General features: G+C 40.1%; 1 protein-coding gene across 2 annotated transcripts in view; it reads right to left on the reverse strand.

Moving 5' to 3' along the window:
- LOC131997321 (mucin-2-like) overlaps window positions 1-16,380 on the reverse strand; it is a 148,816-nt gene that overhangs the window by 99,107 nt on the left and 33,329 nt on the right. Inside the window, exon 2 of one of the 2 annotated variants that reach the window (XM_059368119.1) lies at window positions 11,744-14,404. In XM_059368119.1, coding sequence (XP_059224102.1) covers window positions 11,744-14,122 — 2,379 coding nt within the window. In that variant the 5' untranslated portion in view covers window positions 14,123-14,404. Of the gene's footprint in view, window positions 1-11,571; window positions 14,405-16,380 lie in introns of those variants that run through there. The other variant, XM_059368118.1, reaches the window with a different exon arrangement.

A 16,380-nucleotide genomic window follows, 5' to 3' on the forward strand; every position in this document is an offset into this window, starting at 1 on the left:
ATGGGAATTGCGCCCTCTAGAGGCTCAAGAAGTCAAGATCCCAGATCGGTTTATATGGCAGCTATATCAGGACCGATTTAAACCATACATAACACAGTTATTGGAAATCATAACAAAACACCTCATGCTAAATTTCAGCTAAATCGGATAGGAATTGCGCCCTCTAGAGGCTCAAGAAGTCAAGATCCCAGATCGGTTTATATGGCAGCTATATCAGGTTATGAGCCAATTAAAACCATATTTGGCACAACTGTTGGAAGTCACAACAAAACACTTCTTGAAAAATTTCAGCCAAATCGGATGGGAATTGCGCCCTCTAGAGGCTCAAGAAGTCAAGATCCCAGATCGGTTTATATGGCAGCTATATCAAGGTTATAAACCGATTCGAACCATATTTGGCACAACTGTTGGAAGACATAACAAAACACCTCATGCAAAATTGCAGCCAAATCGGATGGGAATTGCGACCTCTAGAGGCTCAAGAAGTCAAGATTCAAGATCGCTTCATATGGCAGCTATATCAGGTTATGGACCGATTTGAACCACACTTAGCACAGTTATTGGAAATGATAACAAAACACCTCATGCTAGATTTCAGCCAAATCTGCAGAGATTTCCGCCCTCTAGTGGCTCAAGAAGTCAAGATCCAAGATCGGTTAATATGGCAGCTATATCAAAACATGGACCGATATGGCCCATTTACAATCCCAACCGACCTACACTAATAAGAAGTATTCGTGCAAAATTTCAAGCAGCTAGCTTTACTCCCTCGAATGTTAGCGTGCTTTCGACAGACAGACAGACGGAGGGACGGAAGGGAATTGCTGGCCATCGATAAGAGGTCGTCCTCCTCTGGTCGATGACTGGCCATAGCGCCCTCGCAATCCGGCAACCATCCACCGTGTCCCACGTCGCCACAGACGCCACCCTGACCATCCCCTCTACTGTGTTCAGTAGCCCGACAAATGGCACGTAGGCAAGACCGATGATTGGTCCGCCCGGCGCAGACGAACCCCTCATCCCCAAGAACCCATGTCAGCGTCACATCGTGGGCCCGGAGCCTATCCAGGGATTTCAAACAGTCCGCCACGCATCTCGACCCCCAAGGCCTTGAGCGCCACCACACTGTCCACATAAATTCTGAGTTTCGAGGGCGGTAAGCCCCTTGCCAGAATTTCTCTTGCGGCTACTGCAATGGCACAGACCTCTGCCTAAAAGTCCGCGCACTCGTCCGGCAGTCTCAGAGACATACTGATATTGAATGCATCAGAGTAGACCCCCAAACCAGTCCCTGACTCCATCTTGGAGCCATCTGTGTAGATAGAGGTCTCCTCCTCCTCAAGTACACCATCCGCCTTCCATTCGTCCCTCTTGGAAAAACGAATCGCGAATGCCCTCTCTCCAGTCGGCAGGGGTGTCAGGTTGTCGGAGATCCTCCTCAATCTACCCTCGGTATCCATAACACCCAGAATCGAAGAGTGGCCGCAACCATCCTCCTTCAGCATGCCAAGCTTTCTCAGCCTAAGTGCGACCCTGGCGGCGCAGTTCCAAATATACGCCTCGATGGGCTGCATATCCAGCATCGCCTCTGGGCCTGGCTGCGTTGAGTATCTCAGTGCCCCTGTGATCCCGACGCAGGCCAGTCTCTGGACCTTTTCGAACCCTACTCTCTCCAATCGGCAGGGGTGCCGGGTAGTCGGAGATCCTCCTCAGTCTATCCTCTGTATCCATAACACCCAGAATCCAACTGTGGTCGCAACCATCCCCCTTCAGCATGCCGAGCTTTCTCAGCCTAAGAGCGACCCTGGCGCAGTTCCTAATAAACGCCCCGATGGGCTGCATATCCAGCATCGCCTCTGGGCCTGGCTGCGGTGAGTATCTCAGTGCCCCTGTGATCCCGACGCAGGCCAGTCTCTGGACCTTTTCGAACTCTACTCACTCCAGTCCGCACTGGTGCCAGGTAGTCGGAGATCCTCCTCAGTCTATCCTCTGTATCCATAACACCCATAATCGAAGAGTGACCGCAACCATCCTCCTTCAGCATGCCAAGCTTTCTCAGCCTAAGTGCGACCCTGGCGGGGAAGTTCCAAATATACGCCCCAATGGGCTGCATATCCAGCATCGCCTCTAGGCCTGCCTGCGATGAGGATCTCAGTGCCCCTGTGATCCCAATGCAGACCAGTCTCTGGACCTTTTCGAACTCCTTCGCACGCGTTCTCTTCCCTACGGCGTCCCACCATACCAGTGCTCCATAGGCCAGTACTGGTCTCATGATCGCGCTGATCGTTGACAGCAGCACGACTCGTGCCCGCCCCACCGAGATCCATCAGCATTTCATTAATCATGAGGTTCCACATAATCGGCGAGAATACTCCTCCTTGGGGCGTTCCTCTGGTCACCTGCCTTCTGACCACACAATCTCTCGAGTTTGCATTAATAATCCTGCCATAAAGCATATTATTTGTCTGTTGGGAGTTTAAAGGGTTAATCCCCGTGCGGTCCAGTGTGGCGACTATCGCCCCAATCTCCACATTACTGAAAGCCCCTTCAATGTCCAAGAAGGCGGCCAAAGTGTAATTCTTCTGTCAGAGAGACGTCTCGACCCCCTGTACCACCTCGTGGAGGGTCATCTCCACCGACGGTATGCAAACGGAAAGAAAATTTTTCGCTGTTGCAGAAATCAATACTCAATATAACATGCACATGGAACGTGAATTCGAAATCGACAGAAAGTTAGTTGACAAAAACATGTACGTGTTTAATGGCGAATAACAACTTACATACCCACTAAGGTGGTGTAGCTCATATGCATAGCTTTTCTCTGCTGATTTTATACAGATCAAATGATTTTCATACTGCAAAATCAGCTGATTTTTGCACATCAAACGAATAAAAGTTGTTTAGCTGAGTGACTCAGACCTAAGGAAATAATTGAAGACATTGTCTTCAAGTGTGTCACCTATATATATTTTTTTTTAATTTTTTTGTAGAAATTCCAGCTTCGATTTTAGAGGGTGTAAAATTTTATCTATTTTTTGTTGTTACACATTTTTATATAAATTTTGTATTATTTATCATTTCTGCGAAAACCGCTAAGCCACAAGCCATTCATATTAACAGAGCACTTTTATCACAAAATGCAATATTTAAAATTATTTTATTACAAAATCTTTTCGAACTCAACCCCCCACAAAGGAGGCTTTACTATCCACTGCCTTTACCCCCCAAACTCTTTAACGTAGGCGTGTCAATTGGCAGTGCTTAACAGCCGCCGGCGGCGGCGGCGGTGTCATAAAACAATTCAGATAAAGTTTTTCCTTCCAACGTTTATGTATTTTTTTTTTTCCCATAATAAAATAATAATAATAAAAAGATAAAACTGCCACATTAAGCAACAACCGTCGTACAAAAGTTAATTAAGGTTAGCTGAGATCCCCCACCACCCCGTTCAAAAAACCGGAGGGCAAATAACGATAAGCTGAAAGAAAAACGACCTGAGATCACGAGAAAAATGCCTTTTGCTCAGATAAGATAAATGTGTGCGCGGGAGATATAAAATAATAAAGTGATATGAAATCATTTGATGGATTTTTTCGTTCATCTTTCGGTTTGTTTTTTTTTTATTTTTTTCAAACCGAAAGCATGTTTTTTGTTTTTTTCCTTATTCTTAATTAGAAACGCAATAGAATCGTTGCATAAATGTGTGGTGTTAGCTGAGTGGGTGGTTGGGTGGCTGGCTGGTTGGTTTGGTGGTTTGTTCGTTGGTTGGGTGCAGTTGTACTATTGTATATTGATTCATGGTAATGAACTAAGGAATTTCATAACAATCATCATTGAGTGGCGTTTTGTTATTTTGTTTATTATTTCTCCAGTATATTAAACTTATCTAGAGGGTATAATGACACTTACACATGATCTGTGAGACAACAAAAAAAAATAAAATAAAACAAAACAAACCAATGAATATCAATCTTTATGGGGATTATTGTGGAAAACGTGGCAATAACGTTTGCTGATGTAAATTGCAAAAGGTAAAGTACAGAAACTTGAAATAATTCTTGGAATTTATAAACTAAAACTTAAGGGAAGGAAAGGCAAAATTGAGGCCGATTTTGATAGATCGTAGCAAAATTGTGCCAACTACAGTCATAATGGCTCATATCGGATGAAAGATATATATGGCAGCTATATCTAAATACCAACCGATTTTGATAAAATTTTGCATATGTCTCGGGATATCAAAAAAAATGTCTTGTGTAAAATTTTATAAAGATTGGAGCAAAATTGAGGCATTTATAGCCATAATAGCTCATATCGGATGAAAGATATATATGGCAGCTATATCCAAATACCAACCGATTTTGATAAAATTTTCCACATGTCTCGGGACATCAAAAAAAAAGTATTGTGTAAATATTTATAAAGATTGGAGCAAAATTGAGGCATTTATAGCCATAGCAGCTCATATCGGATGAACAATATACATGAGAGCTATATCTAAATACCAACCGATTTTGATAAAATTTTGCACATGTCTTGGGACCTCAAAAAAAACGTCTTGTGCAAAATTTTATAAAGATTGGACAAAAATTGTGGCAACTATAGCCACAATAGCTCATATCGGATGAAAGATATACATGGGAGCTATATCTAAATACCAACCGATTTTGATAAAATTATGCATATGTCTCGGGACATCAAAAAAAACGCCTTGTGCTAAATTTTATAAAGATCGGATCAAAATTGTGGCAACTATAGCCATTATAGCTCAAATCGGATGAAAGATATATAAGGCAGCTATATCCAAATACCAACCGATTTTTATAAAATTTTTCACATACCTTGGGACATCAAAAAGAACATTTTGTGCCAAATTTTGTAAAGATTGGAGGAAAATTGTGGCAACTATAGCCATTATAGCTCATATCGGATGAAAGATATATATGGCAGCTATATCTAAATACCAACCGATTTTGATAAAATTTTTCATATGTCTAGGGGATGTCTTGTGTAAAATTTTATAGAGATTGGAGCAAAATTGAGGCATTTATAGCCATAACAGATCATATCGGATGAAAGATGTATATGGCAGCTATATCTAAATACCAACCGATTTTGATAAAATTATGCATATGTCTCGGGACGTCAAAAAGAACGTCTTGTGTAAAATTTTGTAAAGATCGGTGAAAAATTGTGGCAACTATGAACAGAATAGCTCATATCGGATGAAAGATATACATGAGAGCTATATCTAAATACCAACCGATTTTGATAAAATTTTTGGTATGTCTCGGGACATCAAAAAGAACATATTGAGCCAAATTTTGTAAAGATCGGTGAAAAATTGTGGCAACTATGAACAGAATAGCTCATATCGGATGAAAGATATATATGGCAGCTATATCTAAATACCAACCGATTTTGATAAAATTTTGCATATGCCTCGGTCCATCAAAAAGAACGCCTTGTGCTAAATTTTGTAAAGATCGGTGAAAAATTGTGACAACTATGAACAGAATAGCTCATATCGGATGAAAGATATATATGACAGCTATATCTAAATACCAACCGATTTTGATAAAATATTTCGTATGTCTCGGGATATCAAAAAGAACGTCTTGCGCAAAATTTAATAAAGATTGGACAAAAATTGTGGCAACTATAGCCACAATAGCTCATATCGGATGAAAGATATACATGGGAGCTATATCTAAATACCAACCGATTTTGATAAAATTTTGCATATGTCTAGGGACATCAAAGAAAACGACTTGTGCAAAATTTTATAAAGATTGGACAAAAATTGTGGCAACTATAGCCACAATAGCTCATATCGGATGAAAGATATATATGGCAGTTATATCTAAATACCAACCGATTTTGATAAAATTTTGCATATGTCTAGGGACATCAAAGAAAACGTCTTGTGCAAAATTTTATAAAGATTGGACAAAAATTGTGGCAACTATAGCCACAATAGCTCATATCGGATGTAAGATATATAAGGCAGCTATATCTAAATACCAACCGATTTTTATAACATTTTTCACATACCTTGGGACATCAAAAAGAACATCTTGTGCCAAATTTTGTAAAGATTGGAGGAAAATTGTGGCAACTATAGCCATTATAGCTCATATCGGACGAAACATATACATGGGAGCTATATCTAAATACCAACCGATTTTGATAAAATTATGCATTTGTCTAGGGACATCAAAAAGAACGCCTTGTGCAAAATTTTGTAAAGATCGGATCAAAATTGTGGCAACTATAGCCATAATAGCTCATATCGGATGAAAGATTTGCGTGGGAGCTATATCTGAATCGGAAGATTGGTTTATATAACAGCGTTGTTTAAATACGTTTCGATCTGAACCTTTATTTGGAAAGGTTCTCAAGAAGTCTTATATAACTAACCGTTCCCAATTTCAGCGAAATCGGATTATAAATGCGCCTTCAATTGGCTTTAGTCCCTGAATCAGCAGATCGGTCTATGTGGCAGCTTGACCTAAGTATCGTTCGACCTGAAGCATATTTAAGTCAGATATCGGGAGTCTTAATGCAACTCCATTTTCCAAATTTCAGCAAAATCGAATAATATTTGCCCAAAAAGTAATTGTCGGTAATATAGTAAAAAATCCGCAATTACTTTTTAGGCAACTCAATATTTGTGCTTTTAATGGGCTTAAGACCCTAATGAGCATAAGTCATTAAAGACCCTATCGCAAATTATGTCTATATACCAGCTATATCCAAATATGGCCCGATCTGGACCATTTTCGGATCAGATGTCTGAAGTCTTAAAACCACTCACTGTTTCAAACATCAGCGAAATTGGAAAATAAATGTGCCTTTTGTGGGCATAAGACCCTAAATCGATAGATCGGTCTATATATGACAGCTATATCTAAAAATGACCCGATCTGAACCATAGGTTAGGTAAGAGTGGCAGTCCTTTACAGACTCACTTAGACTATTTTAAGTCCATTGTGATACCACAGCAGCGACAGACCAAGGCCTCTGGTGGGAATCGAACCCACGACTTCTGCACTGGTAATCCAAGCACGCTACCAACTCCGCTACCGAGGCGCCCTGATCTGTCTAGAGTCTTAATACAACTCACTATTCTACATTTCAGCCAAATCGGGTAATACTTGCGCCATCTATGGGAAGTTACCGTGGCGCAGAGATTGTTATGTCCGCCTATAACGCTGAAATCCTGGATTCAAAACCCTCCATGAACATCACAAAAATTTTTAACGCCTATAACGCTGAAATCCCGGATTCAAAACCCTCCATGAACATCACAAAAATTTTCAACGGTGGTTATCCCCTTACAAATGCTGGCTACATTTGTGAGATATACTGTCATGTTAAAACTTCTCTACCAAGCGGTGTCGCTAATCGGCACGCCTTTTGGACTTGGCATAAAAAAAGAGGCCCCTTAGCATTGAGCTTAAACTTTATTCTGACTGCACTCATTGTTAATAGAGAAGTATCCCCTATTCCTAAATGGAATGTTCATGGCCCAATTGGCAAATTTTAACGTTTATAACCACGGAGTCCGTGGTCTTGCATATGGCACATGACGAGGCTCGACCCAGGGGTCGACTGACCCAGAGAAGACTGAAATATGCCGAGTAAGGTGAAGGTGGGCCAATTTGACGCACCACGTTCCCTCAATAAAACGATTTCGATATCTGACAAGGTCAAATATTTAGGAGTGACCTTGGATAGGAAACTTAATTCGAAGTGTCACATTCAGGAGCGTACTGAGAAGGCTCACAGATGTTGGGCACTATGTAGACGGGCTGTAGGCTCAAAATTGCTCTACAGGAGCGTGATAAGACTGGCTCTACAGGAGCATGATTAGACCAATACTTACTTACGCCTCAGTAGTTTGGTGGACTGCTATGGAGAAAAAAGTGCAACAAGTCTTGGCATAGGCGGAGGGATAGGAACCACGCCCACTGGGGAACCGGAGACTATTCTAGATATCCGATCCATTGATATACAGAGTAAGGCAGTCACTGCGCCTATGAGACTTAAGGCGATGGCAGAATGGATTGAGGATGGGAGCAGGTCATACCATCGCGGCAGAATCGAGGTGACGATAGGAAACCTGGAAGTAAGGCATGAGATTTCCGATCGGATACCTGAGACGACACACAGCGGCACTGTCTTGGACTGAGAGAACCCTAGTATTGCCATCTGGAAGATCATGTTACACTGATGGATCAAAGCCAGAGGACAGAGTGGGCTTGGGGGTCTACATTGAGAACCCAGGGACTGAGATCTATTTTAGACTGCCTGACCATAAATCGGTCCTGTAGGCGGAGATCCGGGCGATCAAGGAATACGTGAGGTGGTGTGGTGCTAACCACGGTGGCCTCTCCATAACTTGGACTGCGTACCCCCAAAAGGTTGCAATAGCCTCTTTAACAACTTCCTGGAATTTGGCCTAGTTCGGTTCAGATTTGGATATGTTGTAGCTGTCATATAGACCGATCTCTCGATTTAAGGTCTTGGGCCCATAAAAAGCGCATTTATTGTCCGATTTCGTTGAAAATTGGGACAGCGGGTTATGTTAGGCTCTTTGACATCTTTCTGCAAGATGACCCAGATCGGTTCAGATTTGAATATAGCTGCCATATACACCGATCTCTCGATTTAAGGTCTTGGGCCCATAAAAGGCGCATTTATTGTCCGATTTCGCTGAAATTTGGGACAGTGAGTTGTGTTAGGACCCTCGAAATCTTTCTACAATATGGCCCAGATCGGCCCAGATTTGAATATAGCTGCCATATAGACCGATCTCTCGATTTAAGGTCTTGGGCCCATAAAAGGCGCATTTATTGTTCGATTTCGCCGAAATTTGGGACAGTGATTTGTGTTAGGCCCTTTGACATCTTTCTGCAATATGGCCTAGATCGGTCCGGATTTGGACATTGCTGCCATATAGACCGATCTCTCGATTAAAGGTCTTGGGCCCATAAAAGGCGCAATTATTGTTCGATTTCGCCGAAATTTGGGACAGTGAGTTGTGTTAGGCCCTTCGATATCGCTCTTCAATTTGGCCCACATTTGGATATAGCTGTTATATAAACCGATATCTCGATTTTAGGTTTTCAGCCCATTAAAGGCACATTTATAATGCGATTTCGCTGAAATTTCACACAGTGACGTATATAAGGCTTTTCGACATCCGTGTCGTTTATGGTCCAGATCGGTCTATATTTGTTTATGGCTACCAAAAAGATCAATATTTTGTTCTACAAAATTGGACCATGACTTGAAGTTATTAGACCACTCAATATGCGTGACGAATTTGATCCAAATCAGACGATATTTCGATATAGCTGCTATGGGGGCATAAATTATGCATTTTTCACCGAGCTTTGACGAAGGGTGGTTTTCATATATATCCGAGGTGATGGGTAGCCAAAGTTTCGCCCGGCCGAACTTAACGTTTTTTTGTTTGTTTTGATGGAATATGGAATTTATTTAATTGAATTTTTTTTTCAATTAGTTTTTATTGGATCATTTAATTTTGTGATTGAAATTGATTTTTATATTTTTCTTGATGAGATACAGGTGGTCAAAGTTCACTACTTTTCACTTCTCCAACCTTCAAGGAGCTATAACTTTTGATGTACTGGGTTTATTTCCAATTTTTTTCGCCATTTGGCCCATGTGTCGCCTCGATTATACCTCCAAGGTATGAACTTTTCCGGTCCTCTTCATCCTCCCATCGCCTAGCTGTTGTAGCTGCCTCATATTTAATCAGTATGTCCATGGCCGGATATCTAGAATACTCTCCAGCGCCCTAGAAGGCGTGGTACTCACCATCTATGCCAAGACAATAAGCTCTCTAAACCTGGTTGTAATGATCTTATGTTGCACTACCACCAAATTACCGAGGTCTAAGTTAGTTAGTTAGTCTAATTACGCTTCTGTACAGATTGGACTATTCACGCATTAAAGCCCTATTTCGAGCCAACGACCAGTTGGCATAATGTGAGGTTTCTCAGTAAGCTCCTGGATGTGACACTTGCAGATCCATTACCTAACCAAGAACATTCCCAAGTGTTTGACCTAGTTGTAGACATCTTCTTTCTCTGGCATCTGTTGTTTAACAACGCACTGCAATCTCTCTGTCCGTCCGTCTGTCTGTCTGTCTGATTGCAGACTGCCAATAAAAAATCACTTAGATTTTCAATGGGATTATAATTGGATATAACTGCCTTTTTGACTAATCTCCTAATGCTGATTTAAGATCCTAAAACCATAAAAGATGCATTTATCAGCCAAGTTTTTTGACATGTATAACATTTTTTTATACCTCAGCCTCGTTAATATCATCCAGATAGGACAATATGAATATGAATATAGTTGCCCTATACACTGATCTTTCGATAGAGTCTTTAGTCTATGAAACGCGAGTTTTTCCTCCGATTGTCATGCTGTTTACAACTGATAGTTGTATGAGACCCCTTGACATTCGTTTTGAATATGGTCCCGAATAAACCCTATTCAAGATTTAAGGTCGGGAGTTCCGATTTAAGATCTAGAGAGCATAAAAGGCGCATTATAGTACTATACAACGCTCAGATTGGTTTTCTCTTCCCTTTCCTTCGTGGTGGCATGTTAAATTCTTTTCCAGCAAAGCCTCTTTGTTGATAGGTGCTTTTAAGCACACCAGAGTTACTAATGCCACCTATTGATCCTCTATGAAACTAAAACTAAAAGAATTGAACATTGCCAAACTTAACACTTCAAAGCATTCACTATTCCGATTTTGTTTAAAACATTGATTGAAGCGCATAATCCCCCTCATAACCATCGACAACTTGTAGCCCCCCTGCCACCACCACCACATTATTTCAAGCAGGATTCTATAGCATACCCAATTAGGAAAAAAGAAACCACAAATATCGATACCAAACATCAAATGGTTTAAAATGTTTTTAATTTTCTTAAATTTTATTATTGTTTTGTACAAATCCAACAGTTGTTTTTTTTTTTCATTAAATATAAGATAATACTTTTTCATAAAGATATGCAATGAGGGTGTTTTTGTTTTTCTTTATGTTTTAAATATTTATATAACTATAAAGAAAAAAAAGGAAAATTTGAGTGCTTATTTTGTGGCAAAAATCAGAGAAGGCATAGTATAGGCCTTCTATTTTTTTCATAATAAAGAGAATTAAACTAAAAATTTATATTTTACTAAAGAATGATGGAGTTTAGACCTTTTTAAAAAGAGAGAGAGAGGGAGAGAGAGAGAAACAGCTTTACTATGTATGTTTATAACAATAAATTCTCTAAGAGAGGTCTTCCCTGGGAGAAAAGGAAGTTCTATGGCAACTCTCTCTCTCTCTCTCTCTCCCACCATAGAAGCTGTGTTGGCAACTCTTTAATAAGATCCCTCTCTTTGTTGATAGGTCCATGTTATTCTTTTTGTTGTTGTTGTTGTTTTTAAATTTTAAATCTTTAAAGAAGAAGAACTTACTTTATAACAGCAACTTAAAGCTATAAAAAAGAATACATGTTTTATAAAAAAAAAAATAAGATGAGATTTGGTTTTATATCATAACAATAAAACACATGGTAGTATACATATTTAGATAACAAAACTCTTATACAACTAACAATGACTAGGAATTGTTTTGGTTTGCCCCCTTTAGGGTAATTTTAAATTGTCTACCCTTAACAAGCCCGTTGTTGCGGGAGTACCTACCTTTTTGGAACGTTTGCAGGAGAGATGCTGATTGGCCAACATATCGGATAGATCCTGGCAGTCCTCAGGTTGTTCGGGTATGGTAAAGGAATTTTGTGGGGATTCCTCATCGCCGCTCACCGAGCAAGTGGAGCAGTCTGAGGCTTTACGTTCCAATTGCATGCGCATGCCATTGACTAGGCATTCGGCCCCATCCAGGGCCGAGATGGTGGAGCCACAATAATAGAGATTGCTGCACGAGGAGGCCGCACTTACATCGGAGTTATTGTCGAGCGCATCTTTTTCGGTGCCGGAGGTATCCAGCGAAGAGCGTCGCCTACGCATGCGTTGGGCACGAAAGTATTCGATTTCCTCCAGGGTAATGCCGCACATAATATCATCGGAATAGTCGGAGACCACCACGGAGGGGGTGCGTACAAAGCGTACACCCTGCATATCGCCCGAGGGATAATCGCTGAGACAGGATTGTGAGGACTCGCGTCTGGAACTGCCACCGGAACGAGGATCTTCAGGTATTTCCACCACTCGCTCTTCCAGCAAGACTTTGGAGGGTATTTGCGTTTGAGTCACACTTATATTGGTCACCACATCGACGGGTGGCGAATCCGGCAGCATTGTAGGTTCTGCCAAGGGCAACAGGGCGGGCCTTAAGGGCAAATCAGTTACTGTCAAGGTCATGCGGCGCTTTTGTTGTTGCTGTGTGCTAGGGGCCTGGGGCTCTGTAGTATCCATGGACTCATCCACCTCTAGACCCAATGCCGAATCACTGCTGGCCGAGCGGGCCACTTTATCTTTACGCTTGGCAGGTAGTCTTTCAATGGCTGTGTGGGTGGTGCGTATGGAGTCATTGTCATCATCATCCGAACTGTAGGGACTTTGGCCCAAATTGCAACCTTCATCGGAGAGCGGGGAATTGCGTTGATCCAAGGCCTCTGGTTTCAGCGAAGCCATATCCATTTCTGTGCTATTCGCTTTGGTCTGAGGAACAATCATTTTACGGGGATTACGATCAAAGCGTTTGGCCAACTCTTTGACACTGGGAAATTGGGAGCAGGGGAAAATATTCGTGCTGGTCTTCTCCGCCGTGGGAAAGGCACTGCAATTAATTCTCACTATTTTGCGTTGTAAATCCAATTTGCGCAAAGCCACCAAAGAGGGTTTGTTGCTAAAATTCGGAGTTAAAGTTTCCGAGGAGGCCGCAGAATCGGTGGGAGGGATTTTATAATTTGCCGCCTTTACAGCGGGAATTTTCAATTTCAAATTGTGTTGTTTTCTAAGTAAACGTTTGCTGAGTGTGGCTGTTAGTTTGCCAGTTGCTGAGACTGTTGTTGTTGTGGCTGTAGTTTTACAATAATCCGTTACTGTTGTATGGGGAAAATCTTTGAAAAATTCTTCTCTAAGCAAAGCTTTGCGTTCAGCTAGACTTGTTAATGCTGTTTTATTATTACTATCCACTTGTTGTGTTTGTTGTTGGTGTTTTTGTTGATCTTGGTACTTGTTTGTTTGGTATTCCAGTAGTTCACATTGGTCAGCTTTGCGGCTATTCACGCTTGATGTTTCCGTTTCCAGAGTTCTGTGATAACTGGCCTGCCTAGGTACATTTGTTATGTTTTTATGCGTCAACGTCGTTGTCGTTGAATTTTGTAATAATAACGAAGAGCAAGGTTTTACCGTTAACGGCGACAACGACAAAGGCAGAATTGTTGTTGTGTTTATCACAGACAATGAATGTGACAGCGACGACGGCGTCGTTGTTATCGTTGTCGACGGAGACTTGTGGTTCGGCGCCCCAGCAAATGACGAGTATGGTAATTTTCGATTTGTCGTTGTTGATGGCTGTCGCTCATCGACTATGGGGCTATGCTCTTCTAAATATTGTGGTGATTGTTGTTGTATTACACTTACGGTTGTAGTTGTTGTTTTGTACGAACCACTTGTTGTGTAGTGGCTTGGCGGCGGCGAGACTTCGTGCATATTGATCATCTCTGTTGTCGTTTGTTTACAATCTCTGTCATCGACTTTGTTGTTGTTGTTGTTTATGGCAAAAGTGTGGGTTGCTTCAACGGCAGTGTTGTTGTTATTGTTGTTGTGGGGAAACTTATTGTCATCTTCAGCAGCTGCTGCTAGTTGACGTTGTTTCCCACCCACACCCAAGCCACCCCCTCCCTCATCAGTACTAATACTACTACCATGCTGCTGCATGCCGACTACGGCTGTTATAGTCATCAGTGTTGTTGCTGCCTTTTTATCAGGATTTTGTTGTTGGAGCTCTTGCTGCATATCGGGGATCGCCATGACTGTCGTAGCAGTTGTCGTTGTACTTGTTATAGTTCTTGCTGTTGTTGTTATTTGTTGTGATTTGCTTACGTCGTTTATCATTTTCTCGATTAGATTACCACATGTTTTATTTTTTCATGTCTTATTTTTTTTTGCCCGTCGTCTACGTTATGAGAGTGTTGTTCTTGTTAGTTATTTTTTTAGTTATTGTAATTGATTTTTGTAATAAAAATTTCTGTTAGATTTCAAGTTCTTGTTTCTTGTCACTTTAAGATTTGCATTTTGCATTGATATGGTTTCAGGGTTGCCATTTATTATTATTATTATATAGTTTTGGTTTTTAGGGGGATTTGTAATACTTTATATTTGGGATTGGTCGAAAGGCTAAATAGAAATGGAAAAAAGGGATTAGAGGTCATTCGATAAGGGAAAGTATAGTTTTTATTGTTAAAAAAAATTCAGTTATTTTTGATGATTTTTTAGATTGGCAGTCATTGTGGAATGGATTGTATACACGCCAGGAATGATTTCACATTCTTAATTGGTTTTATTGTTTCAGGGTTTGAAAAATATGCCAAATATCATTTTAAAAGATTTGGCAACGCTAAAATTACATATTATATCACGGAACGTATAGACGCAACGCTTGATTTCATAGTTTTGATTTTTTTGGATTGGCAGTCATTGTGTAATGAAAGTATACACATTAAGATTTATTTTATAGTTTATTTCGTATTTTTGATTTATGGTTGATATATGATTTTAATTCCTATTTTGAAGGAATTAATATTTTAAGTGGTAAAAATATATGACAATAAATGGCAAATATACTTTCAAAATTATGGCAACACTAATCCTGTTATTATGTCATGGAACGTATACACTCAAAGATTAATATGATGTTCAAAATTGTCAAATATCTTTTTAAAAAAATTGGCAACACTAAAACTTATAGGATTGGATGTTTATAATCCCTCAGTCAATCCTAGTTTTCCATTTGACTTGTGAACATTTTATAGATCGAACTAGTTTCTGTACTCATGCTATCAAATGGGGCAACAACTAGCAAATAGCAATCTTAGCACGCTTTTATATGTTTTATATGAGAAAACAAACAATTTGCAAATGATTTGCTATGATCAGTTCATATTTTGAAAATGACAGCGAGACGCTTTCATATACAGCGAGTAATTTCTCATAACTCACTGTAGCGGCTATGAATTCGAGATAAAAATACTCCCAAGTACTGAATGATGGTTGTTTTTCAAGATTATTTACTGAGCAGCAAATTGTTAGTTTTACTCTATCTTCAGTGTCGCGCTCTTCAGTAGTCTTGAAAACAACAAACAAATAAAACAGTCACCAATTAACGATTTTGTGCAGGCCTTTGATGTCAATCAAGAATGAATATAAGCAAAGAACAAGTTGTCATCCTCAGAGATTAGGAATCAAATTTTGAATTTTGACAGTTGACAATTTTGACAATTGGCATTAATTTGCTCCGTCAACTTATTCTCTTTTCATTCATTCATTCTTTGTTTACGTTTTCTTCTATTTGTGACATTTTAAATTGGCACATTTCGACATCCTTAAAGGTAAGGGGACCTTTCCACTTTCTGATTTCGGCAAGTAAACTAACCCTCTATTATTCAGATATACACAAAGGGGAGTACTGTAAAAAATTAAAAAAAAGAGAGTGCTACGTTCGGCCGGGCCGTATCTTATATACCATCCACCATGAATCCCATTTGCCGATTTCTTTGAGCGATATCTCTATATAATAAATAAAAACTGTTATACTATTGGAGCTATATCAAGTTATAGTCCGATTCGGACCATAAATTGAACCATACATAGCACAGTTGTTGGAAGTCATAACAATAACTTAACTTACGACTTCCAACATCAAAGCCAAGTATGATCCGAATCGGTCTATAAACAGATATAGCCCCCATATAAACCGATTCCCGGATTTGACTTCTTGAGCCCTTAGAAGCCTCAATTTTCATCTGATTGAACTGAAATTTGGGCCAAAAACCTATCATATGATTTACAATATCAATGCCAAGTTATATCTGAATCGCTCAATATAGTGATATAGGCCCCCTAAGTACCAATATCCCGATTGAGACCAAAATAATCCAAATACAAACTCGTCCGGGAACTTATGACGCTTTTGTTGGTTTCGTATTACCTTTATTACTTTACTTAGTATTGGAAATTCTACAGGGTTACCATTTATTCACAATGTTGCCATATTCTTGTATATTGCCTTTTACAGATTACTAAAGATTTCATTTGCCCCTCATTTGCAGTGTTGCCATATTCTAAATATTATTCTTTACTTTTCGCAGAACTCC

This window comes from Stomoxys calcitrans, chromosome 4 (assembly GCF_963082655.1).
Source record: "Stomoxys calcitrans chromosome 4, idStoCalc2.1, whole genome shotgun sequence".
Lineage (NCBI taxonomy): Eukaryota > Metazoa > Arthropoda > Insecta > Diptera > Muscidae > Stomoxys > Stomoxys calcitrans.